The following is a 26,761-nucleotide window of genomic DNA, read 5'->3' on the forward strand; positions in this document are numbered from 1 at the left end:
GATTGAGGTTGAATCCTGACAAGACAGAAGTACTGTTTTTGGGGGACAGGGGGCGGGCAGGTGTGGACGACTCCCTGGTCCTGAATGGGGTAACTGTGCTCCTGAAGGACCAGGTGCGCAGCCTGGGAGTCATTTTGGACTCACAGCTGTCCATGGAGGCGCAGGTCAGTTCTGTGTCCAGGGCAGCTGTATACCAGCTCCATCTGGTATGCAGGCTGAGACCCTACCTGCCCGCAGACTGCGGCAGATAGACTGGTGACTGGGAGCGGCCACCGAGACCACGTAACACCGGTCTTGAAAGACCTACATTGGCCCCCAGTATGTTTCTGAGCACAATTCAAAGTGTTGGTGCTAACCTTCAAAGCCCTAAATGGCCTCGGTCCTGTATATATACCTGAAGGAGCATCTCCACCCCCATCGTTCTGCCCGGACACTGAGGTCCACGCTAAGAGCCTTCTGGCGGTTTCCTCGCTGTGAGAAGCCAAGTTATAGGGAACCAGGCAGAGGGCCTTCTCAGTAGCGGCACCCGCCGTGTGGAACACCCTCCCACTAGAGGTCAAAGAGAAAAACTACCAGACTTTTAAAAGACATCTGGGCAGCCCTGTTTAGGGAAGCTTTTAATGTTTAATAGACTATTGTCTATTAAATATTGTGTTGGAAGACACCCAGAGTGGCTGGGGAAACCCAGCCAGATGGGTGGGGTATAAATAATAAATTATTATTATTATTATTATTATTATTATTATTATTATTATACAAAGCCTTAAAACAACCAGGCATTTGCATATACTTCCATAAAGCCAAAAAAGCCTATCTTTCAAGCTCTGCCCTTTAGTTATTTTAAGTTTACGAGGTACGTGTCAAGGAGGGAAATTTGCCAAACCCCAGAGTACCAGCAATCCAAATGACTAAGACAGAAGGTCTTTCAGCATTGGGCAATAGAGCCCTGGGCTGCTATTTTCAAGTCCCATTCTGTTTCTGCAAACCTGTTCAAGAGCACTAGGTGGAAAGATGATGCACTTAGCTCAGGGGTCAGCAAACTACGGTCCCCGGACTGGATCAGGCCCGCCAGGATCCTAAATCCGGCCTGCCCTGCTGCTGCCGGCTTCTGGCTTGCTGCCACTACCTCCTCCACTGCCGCCACTACCAGCCACAAGCTAGTGCACGTGGTGAGCACTAAAGACACAGCCAGCTCATGGCGCTGTAAAGGGGGACAAGGAGACACGCTAAGAGAACTCGCTGCGCGCAGGGGAGAGAGCGCTCCCCACGAGGCAGGCGGCGAGCGAAGCGCTGCGGGGGTCCGAGGTGGAGCAAGAAGTGACGCTGTCAGGAGGCGTTGCACACAGGCATCAGGCAGCACCACCGCCGGGGTCCCTCGCAGCTCAGTCACTGCCCCTCCGGGTCTCCTGCTCGCCACCTGCCTCATGGGGAGCGCATGCTCCCCTTCGCACGGTGGGTTCTCTCAGTGTGTCTCCTTGTCCCCCTTTTTGGTGCAAAAGAGGCATGTTCAACTAGGGGGGTGGATCTCATAGCGGAGGGATCTGCCTTGTGGGTTGGGGGATTACCTAGGGGAGCTCTAAGACACAAGGTGGTGGCAGGGGCGGGCACTGCAGGTGTACTTCGAAAACCTGGCATCAGTGGATCAAGTCTATCAGTTTTGTTGAATTAATTAAGCTAAATCATTTTAATTGGGTTTTGCAATTAATCAGTAATGTTTTGAATTTTATTGGGCAGGCAATTCTGCTATGGTGTTTTTCATAGAGTAGGGTGCACTGGGGGTGAGTTTCTGGAACACAGGGTCCCAGGGCCCTCAAATGAGTTTGGGAGCCACTGAATTGTGGTTTACCTGGGACATGTTCCCCGCATGGGTTTGACATTGCTGGCATTATTATTTTTTTGCCTCTTCCTTTACTTTTTGCAAATTTATTAAACCACAGCCTGAAGCTGGTTTATGACCAAACCCATTAACATTTGCTTAAAGCATTGGCTTGAACTTTAAAGAAGCAATCAAAATTTCCAACATTACACAAAAGTATCAAAACTGCTCAAGCAAAAGTGCTTGTGTAAAGAAAAGAGAATTAATAACAGGCGGGAGCACAGCAGTAGACACCCACGTATACATCTGAAGGATGTCAAATCAAATTTTTTTGCCACCTTTCTGAAGGTGCACCTGAAATGTCTGTAAGTTTCATTTTTAGAGTTTGCAAGAGTATGTTCTGCCTCCACTGTCAGAGCCAGTATGCCTCTGAATACCAGTAACTGGGAATTGCTGGTGGGCAGAGTGCTGCTGTGCTCATGTCCAGCTTGCAGGCTTCCCATTGGGACATCAGGTTGGATGTTCCCAATGTGGGAACAGGATGCTAGACTGAGTGGGCCATTGGCCTAATCCAGCAGGCTCTTCTTACGTTTTAATGCAGTAATTTAACCTCCCTCCGTTGATACCCCATCACACAAAATAAGCTGGAGAGGCTCATTTGATAACACTGGGCATCATTGGGCCAGTGCAGTGGAACACTGTGACTAGAGATTCAGTGGGCACCTTCTGTGCCAACTTTTAAAAGCCTGCTGAAAAGTTATATTCTGCCAGGTGTTTACAGGCAATTAAGAAGACATCCTTCCGCAATGGTTTACTGGTGTTTGTTTTTAACTTTTTGCTTTTACCGTGTGCTTTTATGTTTTTATTACTGTAAACTGCTTTAATATATTTCTATTAATGAATAATAATGCAGAAGAATCCCATGATGCTTCGCCATAGGGGTGGCGTTGTTTGCTTGCGTGCTTGAATATCCATATACTGCTAAATCACCATATAGTTTAGAGCATTAAAAAGATAAAGACCAAACAAAAATGTCACGAAAGAATAAAAACAAGTTTAAAACAAAAATAAATTAAAAACAGGCATCAATAGCTCATTGTGGGCTATTGTCCTCTTAATTGCCTGCAGAACAGAAAAGGTTTCAGCGGATGTTTTAAAAGTTGCCGCAAAGGGGCCTGCTAAATCTCCAGCGGTAGAGAGTTGACAGGACTGGGCAGCTGACAATAAAGGCTTGGTTTCCTTTTGTGGTCAAATCAACCTTGCCAACTCAGGGAATGACCAGCAACATTCCTGCAGGTTATCTCAGCTTTTGAGTTGTAAGTACTCAGGCAAGGTCTCTAAGGCCGTTCAGGGCTTGTGAATTAATGCAAGGATTTTGAGCCTGGCTCGGTAGTAGTTGGGCAGCCAGCACATCCTCGGCCAGAAGCTCCCATAAACAGTCTGGCTCACTGGTGGGGGAAGTGGGGTGCAGAGGGCATAACAAACTGGGTGGCGGGGGAAGCAGGGGTCGATGGGGTCCCCACTGGCTGAATGGAGGAGGAAAGCAGGGAGCAGCTAAGATTTCAAGCATGAGGAGGGCTCCGTGGTTGTTTTATTGCTTGGTTAAAGGGCCAGGAGGGGGGGGGTGCCATGTAGGCTGGCGGGAAGGGAGAGTGAGGAGGCAGAAAGACTCTCCCTGAGGAAGTCGTGCCTGAGCAGCCCATGACCTTTTGTGCTTTGTTGTCTGCTATTTACCGTATTTTTTGTACCATAACACTCACTTTTTTCCTCCTAAAAAGTAAGGGGAAATGTCTGTGCGTGTTATGGAGGGAATGCCTACGGGTGGCATGCCTACGGATTTTCCTCCTCTAAAAACTATGTGCGTGTTATGGTCGGGTGCGTGTTATAGAGCGAAAAATACGGTAGTTCATTACGGCCTTAATGCCGTTCTGGGGATCGGAGGAGGCAGTGGAACAGCCCATCACATTTGGGGGTGGGGGGAGGCAGGAAGAGGGGAGGAAGAGGTCACAGTCTTTCTCCCAGACCCCCAGTGTGGTGGTTCTGCCACTCCTCTCTAAACACGTGCCAAGGGTTTGGTAGATTCCGGTAGCAACCTTCGCCCCAGAGAGAAGGCAGATGGAAAAGTAGTATATAAGTAATAATAATCACAACCATAGCATGGGTAGGGGGTACCTGTTGCCATGATTATTCTGGTGGATTTGTAGAAGTCTGAGTTTGCTCGAAGGGAGTCTGCCTTCGTGTGCACAGCAAGTGTTCTGGAACTTGAGGCTATGAGTGTTTATACTTCCGTCTCCAGCAATCCCCTCAAGGAGTCTCAGCCCTGGCTGAAATTCTCCAAAACCTGGGGATGCTGCATATTGTCATAAACTAAGAAGGGGAACTATTAGTGTGTTTTTATGGGTTTGTCATAGTTTTCTAAAATGTACAGTATGATAGCACATATATTCTTGTATTCAGTGAGTTGTATGAGATCCTGCCCCCTGCACTACAAGTCAGCATGTCAGATGCTGCTGCTATTCATAATGTTTATTTTAAAAGTACTTGAGCTCTCCTATTCCAGCCTGGTATGGCAATACAAGTAAAGCAAAGAGGTGGAGTCTGGGAATCAAGTTCCTTCCTGCCCCTTCGTTAGCGGGGGACAGGGACAGAAGGGAAATACACTTGTAGCAGAGGGGAGGGCTGTGGCAAGTCAGCAGGGTTCCCAAATGAGGAACAGCAAGAGGGACGGCAAACTCGGTATCCGCCCCAGGTGGCAAAAGCCCTAGCCATGCCACTGATCTGGCTGCAGTACCCTGCCCCAGTTGCATCTTCTGAACCAGGCCCAAGGGCAGCCCCACATAGAGCACATCGTAGCAGTCCAGCTTTGAGGTTACTAATGCACGACATATAGTGGTCAGGCTCTCCCTGTCCACGAACAGCTGTACAGTGGGTACCTCGGGATGCGAATAGGATCCGTTCCGGAGCCCCGTTTGCATCCCGAATGGAATGTAAGACGCGACGGCACATCTGCGTGTGCGCGGGTCGCGTTTCGCCTCTTCCAAGCATGCACGTGACGTCATTTTGAGCATCTGCACATGCGCGAGTGGCAAAACCCGGAAGTAATGCGCTCCATTACTTCTGGGTTGCCGTGGAGCACAACTTGAACGTGTTCAACCCGAAGCACGTTCAACTTAAGGTATGACTGTAGTTGGGGAACCAAGCCTTGCGGTTCATGGAATTTTGGCTCCAGAATCCCCGATCAGATGCTCCTCTGATTTCCACCCTAATTTTCTTGCTTTCTTTTTCCTCTCCTGACAGCGTGTGTGAACACAGCCGGGAGAACCTGATGTCTCCATCTAACATGGGGGTCATATTTGGCCCCACACTCATGCGAGCCCAGGAGGACACCGTCGCTGCGATGATGAACATCAAGTTTCAGAACATTGTGGTGGAGATCCTCATTGAGCATTTCCACAAGGTATGGCAGAGCCAACAGTACACCGATTTCTGACTCTCCCCTGCCCCCCCCCCCCAGCAAAGAGCCTCAGTTGAGTTAGGATTGAGGTGCTTATTCCTTGCAAAGGGATTTTACAAGGGCTAGGTTGCTTTTCATCAAGGATGATTAAGGCTGCAGCCCTGCCCTGTGGATTTCACCGGACTTGCTTCTGAGTAGACAGGCTTGGAGATTGCGCTACATACCCATGGTGGTGGTGGGAGGGGAAGAGTGGCAATTTAAGTCTGTTCTGCTGCCATATATTTTCTAAACAATTATGCATAGGAAGAAACCAGCTAAATAGAGCTTTTAATGTGCTTCACGTTACACAATGAATGTTTGTTCGTGGAAGGCGTGTGGGTGTATTTGTGTGTGAGAAAGTAAATAAAAGCCAAACACAAAGTCCTGAACTTTCCAGAAGGAAGGGTTTGTGGTCGATTGGGTAGAGAAATTTTAATGTTCATGCTTCCTAAAGAAAGCATCATTTCTCGTTTGTGGAAGATGCATATTCATCATTTGAGAACTGAGTAAACAGCAGAGATCTGGTGGTGAAATACTGCAGTGGAAGATTTCCCAGGTGGGCCACACTTGGATGTTCTGCCTAGCAATTCTAAGGATGGGGATTATCGGAGATAAAGAGGGTTCCAGTTGCTGTAAACCGCAGGCGGAGGAGAGCGATCTTGTGCTCGAATCCTGCTTACTGGTTTCCCACTGGGGCACTGAGCACAGGACGTTGGACTAGATGGGCCATTGCGCCTGATCCAGATGGCTCTTCTTATGTTCTCATGGGATTCCATTACCTGACCCCACATTAGCAAAGCAATAAAGCAGTGTAATATCTGACCGATGGAGCCTTCTCTATAATGCTTCAGGAGATTACCACCAGCACCACAGCTTTTTTTATTGACCTGGAAAGTGGCCTTTAATTAAAAATCCAGTTTAAACAATCCAACTCCCTCCCTCCACCCGCCAAAAAAGGATAAACATTTTTTAAAAGCCCTGTTTAAAATTGAACCTTCACGCAGACATCTTAGACCTGCACTTAAGCTCTCCGGAAACATATCACAAGCCAGGAGGCCAACAGCTGGTTGCTGCTCCTTTCTGGTGCTGGGAGTCCTCCTTGAAAGAAACTCGAGCAAAGGAGGCTGGAGGCAAATAGGGGAGATTGGAAACAAAACTGTGGTTTGGAGAGACTTCTGGTGCATTTTGAATTTTATTTAAAAATTTAGAGAGTTCCAAATCCTTGATTTCAAAATGCTGGGTGTTGACTCATAAACTAGAAAGCATCTTGAAGCCACTCCAAGTCTTCTTCCCCAGTCTGGATTCAGTATATGCAAAGTCTACCTGACCCTGTGCTGTGTAGTGGTTAGAGTGTCAGACTAGGACCTGGGAGAGACCAGGGTTCAGAGACCCACTCGGACATGAAGCTCACAGGGTGTGACCTTGGGCCAGGCACAACCTCTTTGTTTAACCCAGTGTTTCCCAACCACTGTTCCGCGGCACACTAGTGTGCCGCGAGATGTTGCCTGGTGTGCCGTGGGAAAAATTAAAAGATTTTTTTTTTTTTGTAAAAGTCAAATTAGGTCCTAATCTATCCCTCGAGCGCCCCTTGTCCGTTATTGTGACGCATGAAGCGTGTTCCCGCCCACTCCCCGCCCTCCCTTGCTTCTCTCTCTCTCTCTGTGGCGCTCTCCGCCGCTTCCAGCTGGGCATGCGCAGCTCGCCTCGCGCTTCCGTTCCGGCCCCTCCTTCCCCCGACTACCCCGCCGCTCCGTTCCTTTCTCTTTCTCGCGTGTCAGAGAGCGGCGGCGCGAGCGCGGCGGTTCCCTCAGGGCTGACGGAGGGCTCGAGGAGGAGGAGGCAGGACGTGGAGGCGGAGAAAGCGGCGGCGGCCACCCCCCACCTCCGGCTCCAGGCCCGTGTAGAAAGCTGAGGGGGAGAGATAGATAGAGGTGGGCGGCGGTGGCGGCGGCGGCGACCACGACCAACCGCCACAGTAGTTGTAGCGGCGGCGACGGCGAGCAGGGACTCCCGCTCTCTCTCCGTCGTGTCTCTCTCTCTCTCTCTCGGGCCCGTCCGTTGAGTCTCCCGCGCGCCTCGGCTACAAGATGAGCATCGAGATCCCGCCGGGTCTGACTGAGCTGCTGCAGGGCTACACGGTGGAGGTGCTGCGGCACCGGCCGCCGGACCTGCTGGCCTTCGCCGCTGAGTACTTCGCCGCGCCGCGCTCTCCTTCCTGCCTCGCTTTGCTGCCTCCTCCCCCCCACCCCCAAAGCTTGGAGGTTCCCCGGCGCCGACCCGCAGGTTTGACCCCCTTCTCACACCTGTTCGCGCTCCTTGCACGGAATGGGGCGGATGGGGAGGAACGGGGCTCGCCGCTGCCTCCGCTCGCCCTCCCCCCCTCCACCGGCGGTCCCGCGATTCTTGGCTTTTTGGCGGTTGGCACAGAAGGAAGGCAAGGGGGAGGGGAAAAAATTGAAACTTACGCTTTCGTGCGTCCCTCCCGGTGTGACGCTGCGCGCTGATGTCACGGGGCTGTAATGGTGGTGTGCCTCAAGATTTTTTTCATGAAACAAGTGTGCCTTTGCCCAAAAAAGGTTGGGAAACACTGGTTTAACCTACCTCACAGGGTCATTGTAGGGATTAACTGAGGAGGGGGTGAACCATGCATGCCACCTTGAACTCCTTAGACTAAAAGGTGAGATATAAATACCATAAATGGATAAATTTCTCAGCCCTCAAAGTTTTAACCACTATTTCAAGCCTCCTCCCCAAACCTTCTCTTAAGAGATTCTGGCCAGCAGTGGGGGGTGAGTGGAACCATATAAAACGAGCCCTTTTTCTAATCTCTGGAATGGTGTCTTTTAATTAAAAGTAAGATGTCTTCTTTCCTGGCCTTTAATTTCTGCAGCGATAAGGTTAAGCTAGTAATGTTTTATTAGGTTTGAGTCTTAAAATGGGTTGGTTGGGTGGGTGTGGAGTGGAGTGGAAATGTTTCCGTACGCACATAGGCAAACACTTCAAATGAGTTTTCAAGCAGGCATGATATATTATTTATGTGGTGAATTGTGAAGTCTCAAAGGACAGCGGAATTGTTCACTGGGTTGGTGTGTTGTAATTACTGCTTTGACAGCTTTAAATTTGAGTGCTACAGCTAAATTAAAAACTTGATCCCCCTGGAAACAAGTCTTGGCATTACACAAACCCTGCTCTGCAAACTTGAAAGATTAGGTCAATACCACCTGCGCATATGAAAAAAATTAATGTGCTTTTTACTGCCTCATTACATAGTGTGAACCTAGCTGGGGGTAGGAACAGCTTCTTGGAGAGGTTTGTGATTGTGGCTTTTAAATCGAGAGCTATAGTGCTCCGAAATATGGTGTGCTCACTGCAGAGAATATACAGTCCCGGGTACAAGCAAGAATTGAGAACTGCATAATTCTTTAAATTCGGCCATGTCTCCTCATACTTGTCTTTTCTCTCAACTAAAAAGTCACAAAGCTGCAGCCTTTTTTTCATGGGGGCGGGGGGGGGAGAAGGAGGCAGGAGGAAAGATGATCCCAAATGAGCTCCCCTAATCCTCCAGCGAGGTGAGGAAGTGTTCCAGTCCGACAAAAAGTTTCTTTTTCTTGATCATGCAATGTAAAGAGAGGTGCTCTTTTTCGCAGAAGAGTTTGAAAACACTAAGCCGGTAGTTTTTGAACTGTGCTTGTGTTAAAGCCACAGTCCCCTGCTTCGGATGCAACAGGAAACTGTACCTTAAAAAAGGCCGGGGCTGAAGTGTCAAGCCTATTATTACTTGTCAAGCCAGAGGATCAGGACAGAAGTGCAGGGCCTGCACGCTCTCTGCTTGTAACAGAGGCTTTGACACTGTGCAGCAAACCAGGGTACCTCGTTTCAGCCGTAACGGGAAAGTGTGGTTGAAAGAGAGCAAGATGAAAGTGCTGTTGAGGGAAAGGAAGGAGAGGCGTGCAGAATGAACGCCCAAAGAACTAGCCATGATTTATTAAGTCGTTGCATTTGAACCAACCTTTTGTCCGTTGCTGCCAATCTTCTGGTAATGCGGCATAATAAAGAAGTAACTAATTGCATTGTAGGAGGCATTTCTCATCAGAAAGACAAAGCAGTGAGAGAGAGCTATTAAGCAGTACTCCCCTCCATTGACTTCATGAGGCCAGCCTCATCGGGCCTCCTCGCCTCAACTGGGGGGGGGCAGCCATTCCCTCAGGCTGCCTCAGTGGCAGAAACGGGAAACAGGAGGCTAACTCTTGTCAGGTTTACTGAGAGACCAGCTCTGCCTGGCATCTCCTGGCCCTCAGCTGTGCTAGCTGCGCATTCTAGAAACAACTGTTCAAGGACTGGATTATTTTCCTCTTCTCTCCCTTTTCCCTTGTAAGTTGTGGTTTTTGTTTTATATTCTAAGCCTGTGGGGAGAGTTTAGTCTTATTTTAACCAATTGCACTTAAGACACCCTGGGAGACTTTTTGGCTGAAGAATGGGGTGCAAATGAGAAATAAATATGCTTGGGGGGGCACTTCATACAACAGTGTTTGTAATGTTGCAGGTCATTTTGCAGTCAACATGCACAGCCTTGCTGGCAGACCTCTTGGTGTGTAAGAACCAAGGATAAGACATAGTGAAAGCCCTGCTCTGCTATCTTAATTTCTGTTAATTGCAACTGCTTTTCAGCCATTTTCTCTTGAGCGGCAGGAGGGGTTTGCCACAAATCCCCAAATTTGTTTGGCATCCAGGCCGGGAGAACATTTGGCTATTCCTGTTTCCTAAGCTGTAGAAAATGCTGTTGCCATGCAGCCAACGGGCTTCACTAGAGATTAACAGCTGCTTTATTCTGTGGGGGAAAGGACAGAAGATCTTAACCTGACACCCTTTGGATGTTTTGGACTACAACTCCCATCCTGATGTTGGAAGTTGTGGCCCCAAATATCCTGGGGGCACCAGGTTGAGCAAGACTGATCTCAAGAAACTTGGACCACATTCTCAGAATGCTGCCTTTCCCCAGGTATTCTGAAAGCAGACGCCTGGGGATGATGCCCAGCTGCCACCAGCCATAGAACATATTTTATGTTAGCTGGGAGAGACAAATTGGATGGAAGCTGCAGAGCAGCTAGTTCTACGTTAGCAGCTTGTGTGTACCCATTGCAGCCTGGAAAACTATAAAAAATGAGGTCCCCTTAGTGCTATAGAATGGGGGCCCCCAGTTTCTTTATGGCTCAGATGCTGGTGTTTACAACAAAGCCCCAATGCTTATGGTCTGTTGTCACTACTAAATACTTTGGCAGACCTTTGTGCTCCATGGGGTTGAGGCAGGAGGGGTATCAAGGGATGGTGTTATATTACTTTGGCACCTCTTCCTGTGGTAGTGTGGCAATCACATTAAAACCAATAAGGCAAACCAAGGTTGGGTTGGGAGTAATTGCTTCACTGTAATTCCCCCCCCCCCCCCATGATTTGGTATAGCTAAAGCATCTCTGGAAACAGGACAGGTGGCAATTGAAAGTGAGCTTTTTAATTCGCCCCCAAATGAATGAGAGGGTAGTGACCAAACAAGGCCTGAGAGGGTCCTAACCAGTGGCTACCAAGGTGGGATTGCCTGGTGGGATGCTAAGAGGCAAGGAGGTGGCGGAGGCAGACTCACTCTGGGGGTGTAAATGGCCTGCTATCTTACTTAGTGGGTTGGGCAAACTCCTATTCAGAATATTGCTTGTCATAGGGTAGGGGGCCCTGCGGTTGAGTTTATGGAACTGAAAAGGAATGCATTTCGAGAAATGCAGCAGGGAATGTATTTTGGGTTATGGAAGGTACGAGCTGAATAATCTCAGAAAGGGAAATCAACGGCGCGTTACACATGCTGAATGAATCTTGGAGGAGGAAAATGCAAATTAGCTACTGCATGTGAAAATTGGAGTAGGCCAAATTAAGATGAACTACAACTAAACTACTGCAGAATTGAGCAATTTTTTCACCAGCCTCCTGCTGCATCTGTGGTCACTTTTGTTGGTCCTTTGCCTCCTGTTGGCACAATCAGATAGACTGTAAATTACTGTGTGTGGAGACAAGGAAGATTCATGTCTGTGACTGGCCAACACGTTTTAAAGAGGCTCCCCATTAACTGGCGGATGTTAAGAATTAGTTATTGCTAGCTTTAGCAGAATGCAGATTATTGGTCCTTCTGTTTTGTGTTTTGTTTTGTTTTGCTTTATTTTATTTTTTTATCGCATCACATTTCCTACCTTGTTTCTCCAAGGAGCTCAAGGTGTTTTGCATCTTTCTCCCTGTCCTCAGTGGCAGTGACTGGCCCAGTGGGCTTCCTGGCTGAGTGGAGATTCAAACTCCGGTCTCCCAGGTCCTAGTCTAATCCTGACACCACACTGTGTTTCTTCCTCGGTATCCCATGACTGCGCTCAGGGGTCCAGCTATAGTCACTGGGTAGCTTGAACCCACTGCCCACAAGAGGAAAGGCTATAGGGAGACCTTTGCTGCAGGACTTCATTGAGCTTCTGGCTTGCTAAATAGAGTACAGCTGCGTCCTACAGCAGGTTAATGTCCAAAAGTGGTGGTGGTAGATGCAGGACACAGGGTAACGCAGGCTGGAATAGGAGAGAGACACAGTTTCAATATCTGGAAGAAGGAATCTCTTGTAAGATGCTGAGCCTGTGCTGGTCATGCTCATGATACTGTATAGAAATATTTGGATGTATCACTATATATTTTCTGTTCTGTTTTGAAGAACGTTCCTCAAGTAAAGTTCTGAACAATGCTCATGGGTCCTGGCAATGATTTATTCCAAAAGGAGTCAGTTGCTTATGCATCCAGTTGCTTAAAGCTGCAGAATATTAATATCTGCTATATTCCTGCCTCCCCCCTCAGATATATTCCGGCCCCCCTGAGGACAACGCTGCACCCCCAGTGCCTCCTCCCCGGGTAGCCACTCGACGGCACAAACCCATCACCATCTCCAAGCGCCCTCTGCGGGAGAGGCCCGTCTTCTTTGGAGGCTCTGTGGAAGACAGTGAAGGTGAGTGGGGCTGATCCTGGTAACTGCTTCCTCAGTCTCCATCCTTTCATGTGGGGCTGCATTGGAGCTCTGTGTGTGCACCCAGCTCACTTGTTCATTTTGTTCAGAGAGCAACAGCAGCTGCCGCTTCACAAGGGTAAAAAAAACCCCACGCTATTTGCTGTAAACAAAATTGCATGCATGACGAGTACATATCCCATAATACTCTGAATCAGGAAGCATTATCCCCACACAAACTATAGCTGCCCCCCATATATACCTTTGATGGAGTGCCCTTAAAAATCTCCTTGGGGACCCACCAAGGCCTCAAATACCTGCAAATATCTTTTGTGGTTTTGTTTTAACTTGCTAGTAGTTTTCTATCATTTTTTTTTTAAAAAACCAAACAATCTCCAATGGGTTTAGCCTATTAGTCTATTAACTGCAAGAAATTCCTGCTCCGAAACATAAGAACCTAAAAAGAGGCTGCTGCATCAGACCATTGGCCTATGTAGTCTAGCATCCTGTTCTCGCAGTGGCCAATCAGATGCCCCCTGGGAAAAGGATTTTGGCACAAAAGCACACTCCCCTCCTGACATTTCCAGCAGCTGGGATTCAGATGCGTTGCTGCTTCTGGCTGTGGAGGCAGATCATAGACATCATGGTTAGTAGCCATTGATAGCTCTTTCTCTTCCTCCCTGGATTTCTATAATCCTCTTTTATAGCCATCCAAGTTGGTGGCCATCACTGGCTCCTTTGGGAGTGAGTAACTGTTACAGACTGGTTGAACGCAGAGAGGATTGGGGAGAGAAGCAACTGGGGAACCTCCAAGGAAAGAAGGCTCAGGGTTGGGGGATTGGTGGTGGGACGATGATGAGTGGTCAGGTGGAGAAGAGCGAGAAGACTGGGAGGAGTCCTTAGCTGAAGAGGTAGCGGGGCTTAGTGAGCCGGGAGAGTCTGTGGCAAAAGTAGGAGAGGAGGGAAGTCGAGTCAGAGATGAGTCTGGCTGCTGAAGAAGCATGGGCGCCTCCTCTTCCTACTGCAACAAGCTCCCCTCCCCACTGGTCTCCCAGAACCAAGAGAGGCATGAAGATAGCAGAGGCACAGTCTCTGCTCCATGGGAGCAAGACCTACTGAAGAACAGTTGCTGTGCTGATCCTGTTTTTGCTCATAAAGAGTTAGCTCCAACTTGGTTGGTGTGATTTACTGCTGGCTTGCTCCTGACAGTAACATAGTTTAACTGTGCTCCATGAAGAAGGGCTTTATTTTAGCTGTCCTGAATCTTCCAGCATTCAGTTTCTCCGGATGTCCATGAGTTTGCGTTATGAGAAGAGGGGAACTTCTCTCTACAAACTTCCATCATGCCACCTCTTACGTGCCTTTTCTCTAAAATGAAAAGCCCCAAGTGCTGCAAACTTTATTCATAGGGGGAGTCGCTTCATCCCATTGATCATTTCAGCTGCCCTTTTCTAAATCAACATCAGGCTTGATCCCCTTAAGTCAATCCCAGCAACGCTTTGGATCCTGGCTGGGAAAACACTGGGAGGTGCCTCTCCCTTGCATCTTGCTGATTCCGAGCTCTTAAGCTGTTAAGTGTGCTTTGTCTAAGAATCAGTGGCTTTGCAGATCCAGAGGTGCAAAGTGATTCCATTCAGTAAATGGGTCCAAAGTGCCATGATGGCTTGTTAACAAGCACTGCGACTTCGTGCCACTGCGTGCGTCATGCAGAAACAATGGCTGGTGCTTCTGCTAAATCACTGATCAGTTTGCCACCCGGAGGGCAAACCACTGTGAGAGCCTAATTGGTCGGCAACCCAGGGAGATTCAGAGCAATAGAATGAGTCATATCCTGAAAAAGCACCAGTGGCCGCCCTATTGTCACAGATGGATGTGCACTTTGGGTCCCCCCTCCCACTTTTTTTACATCATATGAAAGGTTTTGGAGGATCTTGGCAAGGCCTTATCTCCCCACCAGAGTACTCCTATTATCTGCCAATTTTGCAAAGTGTATTGGTGGGGACGGATAAGGCGAGCTCATATTTTCTTCTCCCTTTTCTGAATTTTGTTTTTAACTTTGGTGCACCATCATGCCTGTTAAGGGAGCACTGGTTAATTCTTCTCCTTGTTATGTATTCAGTTGATCACCCCACCCTTTCTCCCAGAAGGGGAGCACAGTCCAGCAAAACATCAACAGCAGCAATAAATGCATTTTAAAAACAGTTGCAGACATTCCAAAAAACAATCACGTTCCATCAAGCCAGCAAGCAGCTCCAGGGTTTGCCAGGACGCTGGTGCAGCCTGCTGACCTCTGTCCCACAAAATGTCATCGGCTGATCCCTTTTAGAACAAGGAGTCCCCATAACCTGCTGTCACCAAGCCCAAGTACATGCACATGAAATAACTTCATATTCTTACCCTTCTTTGGCCCTACCTCCCTTTTATGGTCCCCGCCCCCTCTGTTCCCTTTTTCCTATCTTTTTTCCCCAGGCTGGAATTCTCTCAGGGCAGGGACCTTGCCCTCTGATATATTATGGAGTGCTTTGTGTAGGATCCAGGAGAGGTAAAAGAAAGTCCTCCCTCAAGCAGCATGGAGTTGGAACTATGGAACTCACTGCCACAGGAGGTAGTGATGGCCACCAACTTGGATGGCTTTAAAAGAGGATTGGGCAAATTTATAGAGGAGGAGAGGGCTATTGATGGCTACTAGCCACATTGGCTATCCTCCGCCCTCCACAGTTTTTGCATGGACCTTTCTGCTTTCCCTTATCATTTCATAGCCAAGTGTGATTCATGTGCACTGTCGTTTTCACTAATCAGAAGTCAGCCCCGAATCCAACCATGGTTTGCAAACCAAACCATGGTTACAAAGTGTGGGTTAACACTGATAAATTTGGTTAACTGAAACACCAGTGAACGTGAAATGTTGGTTGTTATACTTGGTCCCAAAACTGCATTATACTGGGTCAGGACATTGGCTCATGTTGTTCAGTATTTTTTTACGATGATCTGCAACAATGGCTCTTTACGATGATCTGCAACAATGGCTCTCCATGACTGATGGCTACTCAAGCATGACATCTTAGCCTTCAGTCACAGAGTCCTGTGAATGTGGCAACAAAACTCCATTTGAGTTTTGCCATATGTTAAGAGGGGCCCAGCAGAAGGACCAATGTGGATGTTTGTGGAAACATCATCTATCTCAAAAAATAAAATAAAAATTTGATGGTACAATGGCAGTGTTGCACCACATAGCTGAAAGCCAAGAACTAAAATGAGTAAGCAAAAATTACGTTATTGGAAAGGTTGATGAAGCACTTGGAGAATTCATTATTGCAGTTACTCGCTATTTGAATGTGTATTAACAAAAGGCTCTTGTTAGCCACACAGTCAACAAAATTCTCATGGACTTCAGGTGGAGGAATAAAATCTTGCACATAGAAACCTAGCTTCTTGGAGAAGCTTTCTGGTTGAACACTCTTTTACAATAACACTGGCTTTCCGCACGTAGGAATTTTTGCAAGCAGTTTGAAGTTATTTAGTCCAGGAAGGACTGTCCCATGCAGTTTTGCTGAAGGAGTACATCTATTCCTTCATTGTCCAGCTTCCTATCCTGTCTCCATGTAGTAATGACCGAGCATATGTATATTTATATGTTTTCTTTTCCTAAGAAAAGCCAAAGCTGTGATAAGCACATAAGAAAGGCCTGCTGGATCAGACCAATAACCCGGTGGCCAACCAAGAGAAACCCACAAGCAAGACGTGAGCACAAGAGCCCTCTCTCCTGCTGCTGCTGCTTCCAGCAACTGCTGTTCAGGATCATTGCTACCTCCAACCATGGAGGCAGAGCATAACCCCCATCATGGCTAGTAGCCATCGATAGCCCTTTCCTCTGTGAATTTATCCAGTCCCCTTTTAAAGCCATTTAGCTTGGTTGCCATTGCTGCCTCTTGTGGGAGTGAGTTTTCCACACTCTTGTGGGAGTGAGTTCCATACTTTAACTATGCGCTGCATGCAGATGTACTTCTTTCTTCTCTGCCCCTGAACCTTCCCACATTCAGCTTTGTTGGATGCCCACGAGTTCCAGTGTGATACAACCGTGGCCCAAACTACATAGAATTGTGCAGCTGTCACTTAACTTGCATCTCCTCCAGTGTTTCCCTAGTAACATTTAGCTAAAGATTATGTGTTATATGATGTCTTGGCACTCCAGTTCCCAAACTCGCTGCTCCCATTTCATAGACTGCTGGTTGCATTTTTGCTAAGCATTACCAGGGACACACTGTATGTAGCAGGCCAGAACGTGGTGACAGCCATTAATTCCTCCTGAAATGCAATCTCTGAGCCATGGTGAAGGCACCAAGTTATATTCCCATGGAGCACACTTCATAAATAACTGAAGATTGTCAGCTGCGTAACTGAGAAATGATCTCCACATTGGAGAAAATCAGGTCCGACCAGGCTGAAACTTAATGCCACCTGTGAATTAAGGAGAAGAATCACATTGAAGGATAGCAATAGTGCTAGGAGCTTCTACGTGGAATGTTCTAAGAACAGCCTGCTGAGGCAGTCCAGTGTCCCATCTAGTCCAACATCCTGTTCTCACAGGGGCCAACCAAGTGCCTGTGGGAAACCTGCAAACATCATTCAAGCACATGACAAACTCCCCTCCTGCAATTTCCAGCAACTGGGATTCAGAAGCATTACTGCCTCTGACTACAGAGGCAGAGCATAGTCATCATGGCTAATAGCAATTAATAACTTTCTCCTTCTCCACAATTTGCCCAGTCCACTTTTTAAAGCCATCTAGGTTGGTGGCCATCACTGCTTCTCTGTGGGAGCCAGTTCCATAGTATCACCATGCATTATTCTTCCTGAGCCTTCCAACATTCAACTTTATGAGATGTCCACGAGATCTTGTGTTATGGTGGGCAGAGGGGCTTTTCCTCAACCACTTTCCCCACCCCATGCATTACTGTATAAACTTTTGTTATGTCTCTTCTTAGCCACCTTTTCTCTAAAAGAAAAAGTCCCCAATGCTGTAACATTTCCTCTTAGGGAGTTGCTTCATCCCCTTGTTCACTCCCCCCTTGTCACTGTGAGCTTGACTTTCTGGACTCAGTTGAGAACACATGGCCGTGATTTCCACCAGATGTTTTCTGCAACTTGGATATGGCATGTGTCTATCTCTTAAGCTTGTTGGTAGGTAGGGCAACTTTTCTTCATCATGCGATGCACTCGAGACCCATGTGCTGCTGGGCCTTTATTTTGGTTTATAAACCACTTAGGTACTACATTATGTCAGAGACCCTCTTCCCCTTGATCTCTACCTCTGGTCCCTGTTCTCAGTTGATAATACCTCTGTGCCATGTGGTCAATAGAGAGGCCTTCAGGACAATTAGACTATCCTATCTAACAAAAGAAAGCTCACTCTTGTGGTGGAGGGGCTGTGATGCTTTAGGGTCACAGTGTTGGAGCTGCCCTGTCATGCAACCATTTGGGGAAGTGGTCTTCCTCATAGGGGTCATTACCAGTCACCTAGCTCATATGAACCCTGCCTTAGCTGTGCTCTTCATCAGAAGGGACAATAACCAAAGTATCCAATGCAAACAGCTGTCACCCTTGATTTTGGCTGCAGAACTTGAGGATCACTGAAAAAGGGTCTTTCCTCCTACAAAAGACAGGCGACATAAGGCGGGGACCCGCTAGAAATCCCAGGCGGAGGAAGCCTGGGAACGTGGGGTTTGGCAGGGCACCAGAAGCCGCCGCCCCTACTCACCGGGAACCCCTTTTTGGGGCGCCGGATTGAAGCGGGGTGAGCGGCGCGGTGCTGCGAACTGATCGCTACTTTCACGGAGTGAAGCCGCACAGCCATTGCCGGAGAGCGCTGGCTTTTTCCTGTGGACAATTGGATTTAAAACAAGTACCCGTGAGTAGAAACGGAAAATTGGATCAAGAAATATCTTAATTTGGCATCAAAGCGGGAAGGTTCAAAACAGGAAGTCTTTTTGTATATAGACTAAAGCAAAAACTTCGTAAGCTAAAGCCTGGAAAGCTGTCAAAAAAGTCTAAATTTCCTTCATTCAGAACTACTGAAACCCCCTTGGAAGCAGGAGAAAAGGGGGGGATTTTGTTTAACCCCTGCAGGAGAGGGAGCGAGAAGGATGAGTTTCCACCGTCTCTAACCTGGGAACGGGGTGTCAGAGACAGAAATAGTAGGTTCATTGACTGTGAATGGAACATTTTGACAGATAGTTAAAGAAGAGAAACAAGCTGACTCCAATGTTGCCTTTTGCATCTTAAAGAAACAAAATATCCGGAAAATATCTGAAAAACGAAAGTAATTTTCCTTTGTTGGACTTGCCTTAAAAAAAAAAATGGATACAAATAGAAATTGTCTCCTCTAGAGCAGTGTTTCCCAACCGGTGTTCCGCGGCACACGAGTGTGCCGTGAGACATCGGCTGGTGTGCCGCGAGATGCCTGGAGGGAGGCGGGCGAGTCGGGCGGCGAGAGGCGGGGCGGCGGCGGCGAGGAGAGGCCGCGCCTCCTGCTGCTGCCTGGCGCTCCTCCTCGCAGCCGGCAGCGCTGCCTGGGCGCCTCCGCGCGACTCTGCCTCGCTGGGTTTGGTCTCCCAGCAGAGACGGGTCACACGCGCACCTCCCTCCCTCCCTCAGCCTGCGCGGAGGGAGAGCCAGAGAGAGGCATCGCTCCTGCGCGGCGGGAGAGGGAGCAGCCGGAGCGATGCCCCAAACGAGCTGAATTCCGAGCGAGGGACTGAGGGGGGAGGGAAAAAACTTTCACTTTCGTGCGTCCCTCCCGGCGTGACGCTGCACGCTGACGTCACGAGGCGGGGCTTTAATGGTGGTGTGCCGCGAGATTTTTTTTCAGTAGACAGGTGTGCCGTTGCCCAAAAAAGTTTGGGAAACACTGCTCTAGAGGGAGCTTGTTAAATTGTTGCAGCAGTATACTTGAGGACTCAACAGCTGTGAGATTAAGACCGTGGGAACAGTCTTTTCTGACCTTGCCTAAAGATGAGCTGGGAGGAAGATTGGGTGCTTGCCTTATGCAAGACAAGTGCCCTGTTGGAACAGATGCATGAGAAGATGGACTTGATGAATGAAAAAATGGATTTGACTGTTGTGGCTAGTAACTGTGGACAAACAAGGAACATTGATACAGAAATTATTCAGGGACCAACTCATGAAACAGTACTGACTGGGCAAGAACAGAAGATAATGGAGGAGGATGCGGTTGCACCTCAAATAATACAAATGGAGAGACCCGAGGCCCTACAGGAGCATAAGCTGCTGTCATTGAAGATTGAAGTTGGAATGGGCCAGGGGGAATCTGGTGTTGAGGAGGTTCCTAACTTTGGAGAGACCTTGAAATATGTTTTTAAATATTTTTTAGATTTTATCGAGGACTGTGGGGAGTGGGACTTTGGGGAACGGGTGGGTTTGATGAAGGGAGATGGAGACAATTCTGGGTTGGAACCCCCCAGAGAACTACTCCTTAATGAGAAAGGAAAGGAATTAAGAAAGAGACCAACAAAAGACAAGGAAAAGGGCAAGTATAAACAAGAAGAAGAAGAAATGCAGAAGGGACATGGAAGAGACTTAAGGGCCTCGGACATAAGGCTTCCAGGTTGATGACTGACACGATCTGAGACCAGGAAGATGAGATGTTGGATGAAGATTGGAAGAAAATTTATAAAGGAAACTTTTTATTTAGGGAATTGGCTAAAAATTAATGAATATTAGGGAAAATGTTGGAATGAAACTATATGACTCTAGCAGAAATGATATCAGGAGTTATGTATATTTGAAAACTAAAATTTAAGCTTTAAGGTATTTTAGGGTAAGATAAGATTAAATAAATTAGGGCAGTTTGAATAACAGAATATGGGGAAAGAAGGTAAGGATTTGCTGAGCTAATTATTAAGTTAAATTGTCAAGATAAATTTTTTAACAAAAATTGAGAAAGATGGAAAGAATTTGCTGAAATAATTAAACTAGAATACAAAAAGGGAGGTGTGAGGAGGTCAATGAAACAAGCAAATGGAAGTTATAGATATGTAATTTGGGATCTATGTTGTTTTCTTTTTTCTTGTGTTTTCCATTTATTTATTTATTTATTTTGTTGTATTGTTGTTTCTTTTTTTCTCTTTCTATGTATTACAGTGTTGTTTTTAATTTTTCTTTTTTCTTTATAACTTTGAAACTACTAATAAATATTATTATAAAAAAAAGACGGGTGACATAGCAAAATGTGGGACACAGCGTTGTCCATCCATTGGATGTAGCACAACTGCACTGTAGAAGGCAAAACAAAAGGGAGACAGGTTTGATAAATCGTGTGGCTTCCTTTTGTTGTGGGAAATCTCCCATGCCACCAAGTCCATTCTCCAGGTAGGACTTTGCAAATAAACAGAGACCAAAATTTATAAAGCAAAATGTCCCAGGAGAATGATATTTTATTTCCTCCTGATCCTCCCAAGGTAATTGGGTGGGTGCAGGGGGGAAGGGAGTCAAGAGATGCACATGGATTGTATCAAGGTCATATATAGTTTTCCTGAACACTCTTAAGACAAATAACTTTATATTTTGCTTCATTAAGAGTCTGCACAGTTATTATAAACTGCCCAGAGTGGCTGGGGAAACCTAGCCAGATGGGTGGTGTATAAATAATAAAATTATTATTATTACATTATGCATATACATTTATCAGAGATTACCTTCTTGACTTACCACTTAAGGAGACACTTTTCCATTACCTCGACAGTAGTCTCAACCACTTTTTCCATCTTACAGATGCCAGGTCACATACCCAAGATTGGGTATTCCATACATCAGCCCTAGTCTTACTCAGACATAGACAGTGTTCCTTCACACTTTTATCACTATGTAAATGGTACAGCTATTTCTCCGAGAATTCCAGCCCTTCAGATATTGGAAGTGTATGAAATACATTGTGCTATGTTCATCTATGTAAAATTAAAGGAAATCATTTTTTTTTAAAAAAAATCCTTTTTTAAGGATTCTGTCAGCAGTATTCTAGAGCTATGTCTCCTTGGTGATTTTTTTTAAAAAAAAGATTTTAAAGATTTTTTGAAAGGGGAAAGCCAATAAATAATACCCTTTCGCTATCCCAAGCTCATCTCACAACAGAACTAGCAATATAGGCAATAAAAACAGACACTTCCAATTCTAAGCTTTCAGTGCCTATTGAAAAAAATTTTAAAAATTGCTCAGTAGCACCTTAGAGACCAACTAAGTTTGTTGTGGGTATAAGCTTTCGTGTGCATGCACACTTCATCAGATTGCATGCATACTTCTTCTGGGTCACAGCATTCCTAGCAAAACATAACGTGTGATAAAATAAATAATGCAGAAAAGGGACCCAAATGGATTTCTTGAAGGCCGAAGCTTGTTTACACATCATCAGAACACAAAGTTCCAAGACAATGTTCTCTGTTACACTTTGTTCTTGCCCGTATGAATTTCTGGTGGAATCAATTAAATGAGTTTAGCATTCTAATTAAGATACATAATATATATTTGCTTTTCGCCTGTTGTGGAATTTATTGCTCTTTTATTGTAATCCTGAAAAACAACAGACACACAATGTGAATAGAGCACAGTGACACTCAACATAGGAAGCTACCCTATACTGAGTCAGGCCATTGGGTGCACCTCAGTCAGTGTTGTCTACACTGACTGGCAGCACCACCTTTGGTTTTCAGTTGGTGGTGGGATGTGTCTCTCCCAGCCTACCTTGGAGATGCCACTTGGGACGCAACCTGTGGCCTTTTGCATTTGAAGTAGGTGCTCTGCCACTGGGCTACAGCTCATCCACTAAAAATAAAGTAATAGTCCAGTCTTCATGGTTCTGAGTCAAGGGCTGATTTGCATAGTCAGACCAATAGGCCCATCCTGCTCAGCGTTGTCTACACTGACTGGCAGCAGCTATCCAGGATTTATCCCCTACCTGGCAATGCCATTGGGGTTGAAACCTGGGAGCTTCTGCTTGCAAGGCAGATGCTCTTCCACTGAGCTATGACCGCTCCCTCAAGAGATCACATGCCGATACATTGCTTTCGTCTGTCGAAACAAATCCTTTAAACAAGTTGAATAAATGTGGTTATTTTTTTCTGGGTCCCCTTTAGCAGAGGATGGCTGCTTCCACACCCCCAACGGCACAATGCTTCCTGGCTGCACAGAGGCCCCCAGGCCACTCCAGCGCAGCAGACTGCCGTTGCAGAGGCCAGGGGAGGCTGATACCAGGAGGCCCAGCGCAGAAAGCAGGTCGGAGCAGTGTGCAGATGTGGATGTGGGGAGACTGGTCTCCAGGCTCCAGGACAGCGGGCAGAAGCTCCCCAGCAAAGCGGCGAATGGCGTCATGCCTGTGACTGAGTCTGCGAAGGCCTCCACACTGCATGCTAAGAGGCCTGCTCCCAGACTAGGGCCAGGCTGCAAGGAAGGTGAGTCCATGTGTTCTTTGTCACCTGTCGTCTTCTTCCACTGCAGAAGTGAATGTACCTGCCTGAATAGGAAGGCAGTTCCAGAGCGTAAATGCTTACACACACACACACACACACACACACACACACACACACACACACAATTATTTCTTACAAATTTGGAACAGGTATTATGTGGCACCTATAGCAGTGCCAATGCCTCCAGTTGAAGTGCTCAAGTGGGCATGCATGAGGTAAGGCAACCTGGCAGGTAGACTGGTCCCACGTTGCTTTGTATCCTAATAGTAACACCTTAAACTTGGCATGGTTGCAAATGGGCAACCAGTGCAGGTCTCTGAGCAGAGGTGCTATAGACTGATAGGGTCTCACTCAGGCCAACAATTGTGCTGCAGCATTTTGCACTAACTGCAGCTTCTGGATCAGGTGCAAGGGCAGACTCACACAAAGCGCTTTTGTTCTAGTGGTATACTCCAGAGCTTAGGGCGAGGAAACAAGCTGGGGGATGGCTTGGACACAAGTGGAGTAAAGATCTGAATGTATGCAACCGAACACTGGTAAGGGCTCATTATCAAGCTTACCTAGTGGCAGTGAAGATAGCGAAGAAGGCATCCTTTGCTGCCTCCATTGCATCCTCATCATGTCATCCGGCAGAGCTTTTCTGGGTTGTACGGGGCCCTTTACAGGCAGGCCCAAAGGAGGTGATAGAACCAATGGTAGCTTGCTATGATTTGTTTGCGAATTGCTTGTATCCACCAAGACCTTGACTCTGCTGTTATAGCAGATGACTCTCATGGGGTGTCTAGAGCACAGTCTAGTCCTGTTGTGTTGGATGAATCTCAGTTAGTAAGGCTCGAGGATGTGGAAAATGTGCTTGGATCAGTCAGGGCGACCACTTGCGCTCTAGACCCTTGACCCTCTTGGCTGATAAAAACCAGCAGGGAGGGGACAGCTGCCTGGGCCAGGGAGGTGATCAGTGCCTCTTTATGAGAAGGGGTGGTCCCTGCCTGTTTGGAGGAGGCAAAACCACTCCTTAAGAAACCTTCCTTGGATTTGGAAAACCTAACTACCGGCCAGTTGCTAATTTCCCTTTCCTGAGCAAGTTTCTGGAGCGAGTGGTCGCAGACCAGATCCAGGCACTTTTGGAAGAAACTTATTCTCAGGACTGCAATACCTCAAGGACCGCCTCTTTCCATATGAACCTACCTGGACCCTGAGATCATCTTCTGAGGCCCTTCTTCATGTGCCTCCTCCTTGAGAGGTCCAGAGGGTAACAACACAAGAACAGGGCTTCTCTGCAGTGGCTCCCCGTCTGTGGAATGCTCCCCCCCCCCAGGAGAGCTGCCTTCTGCCTTCATTATACACCTTTAGGCGCCAGGCAAAAACACTCCTTTTTAACCAGGCCTTTGGTTGCTTTGATTGACATCCTATGCCCTTTTAAAATGTGGGGGTTTTGGGGGAGGGGGGTTATTGGGTTGTTTTATTTTGATTATGTGTTTTGTGGCTTTATATTTTGGTTTTATTCTGTGAACCGTCCTGAGACTTCTGGGTATAGGGTGGTATATAAATTCAATAAATAATAATAATAACGTTGTGCAGAACTTGCTAACCAGGCTTTTGGGGTTACTGTGACCCAAGTTGCAGCTGCAGATGTTTGTAAGCAACCCGGAGGTGGCTACACTTAATGGCAATCTCCTGTTAAGGACCTTTACAGGAACTTTTTCCTCCCTGGAGCAGAATTGCAGAAAGTGTTGAGGGCACAATGCCAGTGGCATTTTTAAAAAGAAAAAAGCCCCCAGTTTGTTGCTTGGCTTGCACACCAGGCTACCAGATTGAGAGATGAGTGGCACTGAAATATGTTCCTCTTTCTAAGTAACTTTTGTTATTTATTTCTGCTTTTTCTGACTACTGCAATCTGTACACAGCAAAGGAACTTTTGCTGTGTTTCCTCTTTACCTCTTGTTGCTGGTTTTTGCATATTTTATTGTCTTAAAATTAATAAAAATGGGTTACATGCCACCCTACTCTCCGAGTGATGAGAGATTCCAGGAGTCCCAGGCGCTTTCTCAGAGTTTCCTTGGAATGTGGGTTAGCAGAAACAGTGATGGATAAGCAGTTTTATTTACACATATCTGCTACCTGAGCCTAAGATGGAACGGCTCTCAGCATTAGCACCCCAACAGATCTTTCCTCTCCATTAGTGGCAGCTTTGGATCCAGCACGGAACAAGCAGGTCTATGTTTCTCCAGCTTAGCTCACATAAACTATGCTGGCTTTTGTTCTCTCCTACATGACAGCTGATGTGTGTGCACACGCGCGCGTGTGTGTAGGAAAGGCTCACCCATTAGCCTAAAGGGCACCATCCATTAGTCATAGCTCTTGCAGCCCAGCTCATCCTTTTGGGATGCTGAACATAGTGCTTAACTAGCTGGCTACAACTGTTGACCAGACAAAGGTGCTGGTTTGGTGAGCTTGCTCTCATACCCTTCACAGATACAGGAACCCAAGGATTATAAGGAACTCAGGGCATAATGCCAGCTGTCACACCCCCAGCATCAAATGGAATTAAACTGTTGTAGTAAGTTGCTAGAGGAGCATGTTCTGCAGTTGCAATCAGGGCTTGACAGGTCGTGCTGTTTATCATCTCTTACTGAATTCACATGGAATCGAAGTCCCTTCCATCCAGTTTCCGCATTAAGCTAATATTTATTTGAAAATAGGAGAAGTGCAATTGTGTTCTGTTCTGCATGTTAGTCCAAGAGGTGCAAATTAGATTAAAAATACAGGCGAAATGAAATGATCTCCTTAGCTGCAAGGTCTGTGAGAATTGGTGTTACAGGTAATTCACGACTCAACATAATTGCACTGTTATAATTATGTTATGTTAATGACACAGTATGTTTTTTTTTAAAAAAAACTGGTTAGAGCCCACATCACTTTTGTGTTGCCTTACATGGTGGGGGATTGTTGACTTTTTGTGCAAGTGTATTTTTTTTCTGGTAAAAGAAAGAGTTCTCAATGGAGACATGATTATTAGCATTTTCGCTTTCAAGTGGAACAGTGCTTAATAACTTGCACCATATATTTTATTGGTATGTCTTCCTGGGTGGTATACTGAATCCTGATAGCTCCTTCCTTGCAGGGTTTAAAAGACACCTGCCGGGGGTTCTTCAGCTGTGATTTCTGCATTGCAGGGGGTTGCAGTGGATGACCCTGGGAGGTCCATTTCAAGTCTACATTCCTATTATTCTATGATACAGTGTGATTTTTCTTTTGATGGAAGGTTAAGAAGCAGGATTGTGGCCTGTATATTACAAGTTGTTCTTGCTTGTTAAGAACTGAAGAGGAGCCAAACCACTGTCCCACTATGAACTTTCACTCTCAAAAGTTCCCAGGTGACATTTTGAGCTGGGTCTCCCTTTGACATACGAAGCCTCACACACAGTCTTCTTAAGTTTACTCAGTATTTCTCAAACCTGTGCTGGAAATTCAGCACACTGGTTTCCATTTCATCCTTTTATTTCTAAAATTTTAAATTGAGTTGTTTTTTTCCAAGTAAACAAAAATTACATGGTAACAAGCAAGATGCATAGGACAGGACTTAACTATGAATTTAGTTCAAAGGGGAAAAAAGAGGAAATCCAAACAATCATGAAGGAAGTATATTAACAGCAATATGAAAAGCCAACAAAGATAGTACGTCCATTTTAAGCTAGGGTTCAAAAATCGTTTAGGTATAATTCTAGAAAGTAAGTGGGGCTGATCCCTGTTGTCCAAAACATATTTAACAAATGGAGACCAAGTAACTGAGAAGGTTGTTTTAGATATACAGGATGTAAATGCATCAATGAATAAGAAGCAGCTGCCATTCTTTGCTTCAAAGTATTATTATAGCATGGAAGTAAAGCAGTCTCAAAAGTAAACAAGTGTGATCATAGTTAAGCTTTCCTGATCTTTGCCCTCACTTAAAAATTGACCAAGCA

At 46.6% G+C, this 26,761-nt stretch overlaps 1 protein-coding gene across 2 annotated transcripts in view; it reads left to right on the forward strand.

Moving 5' to 3' along the window:
- The window catches only part of OPHN1 (oligophrenin 1), a 126,713-nt gene that overhangs the window by 86,418 nt on the left and 13,534 nt on the right, over positions 1-26,761 (forward strand). For both annotated transcript variants that reach the window (XM_083485086.1, XM_083485087.1), the window contains 3 exons: positions 5,114-5,273; positions 12,177-12,324; positions 22,467-22,781. In XM_083485086.1, the coding sequence (XP_083341212.1) occupies positions 5,114-5,273; positions 12,177-12,324; positions 22,467-22,781 (623 nt within the window). The remainder of the gene's footprint in view (positions 1-5,113; positions 5,274-12,176; positions 12,325-22,466; positions 22,782-26,761) is intronic.

This window comes from Podarcis liolepis (assembly GCF_965112155.1).
Source record: "Podarcis liolepis genome assembly, chromosome: Z".
NCBI lineage: Eukaryota > Metazoa > Chordata > Lepidosauria > Squamata > Lacertidae > Podarcis > Podarcis liolepis.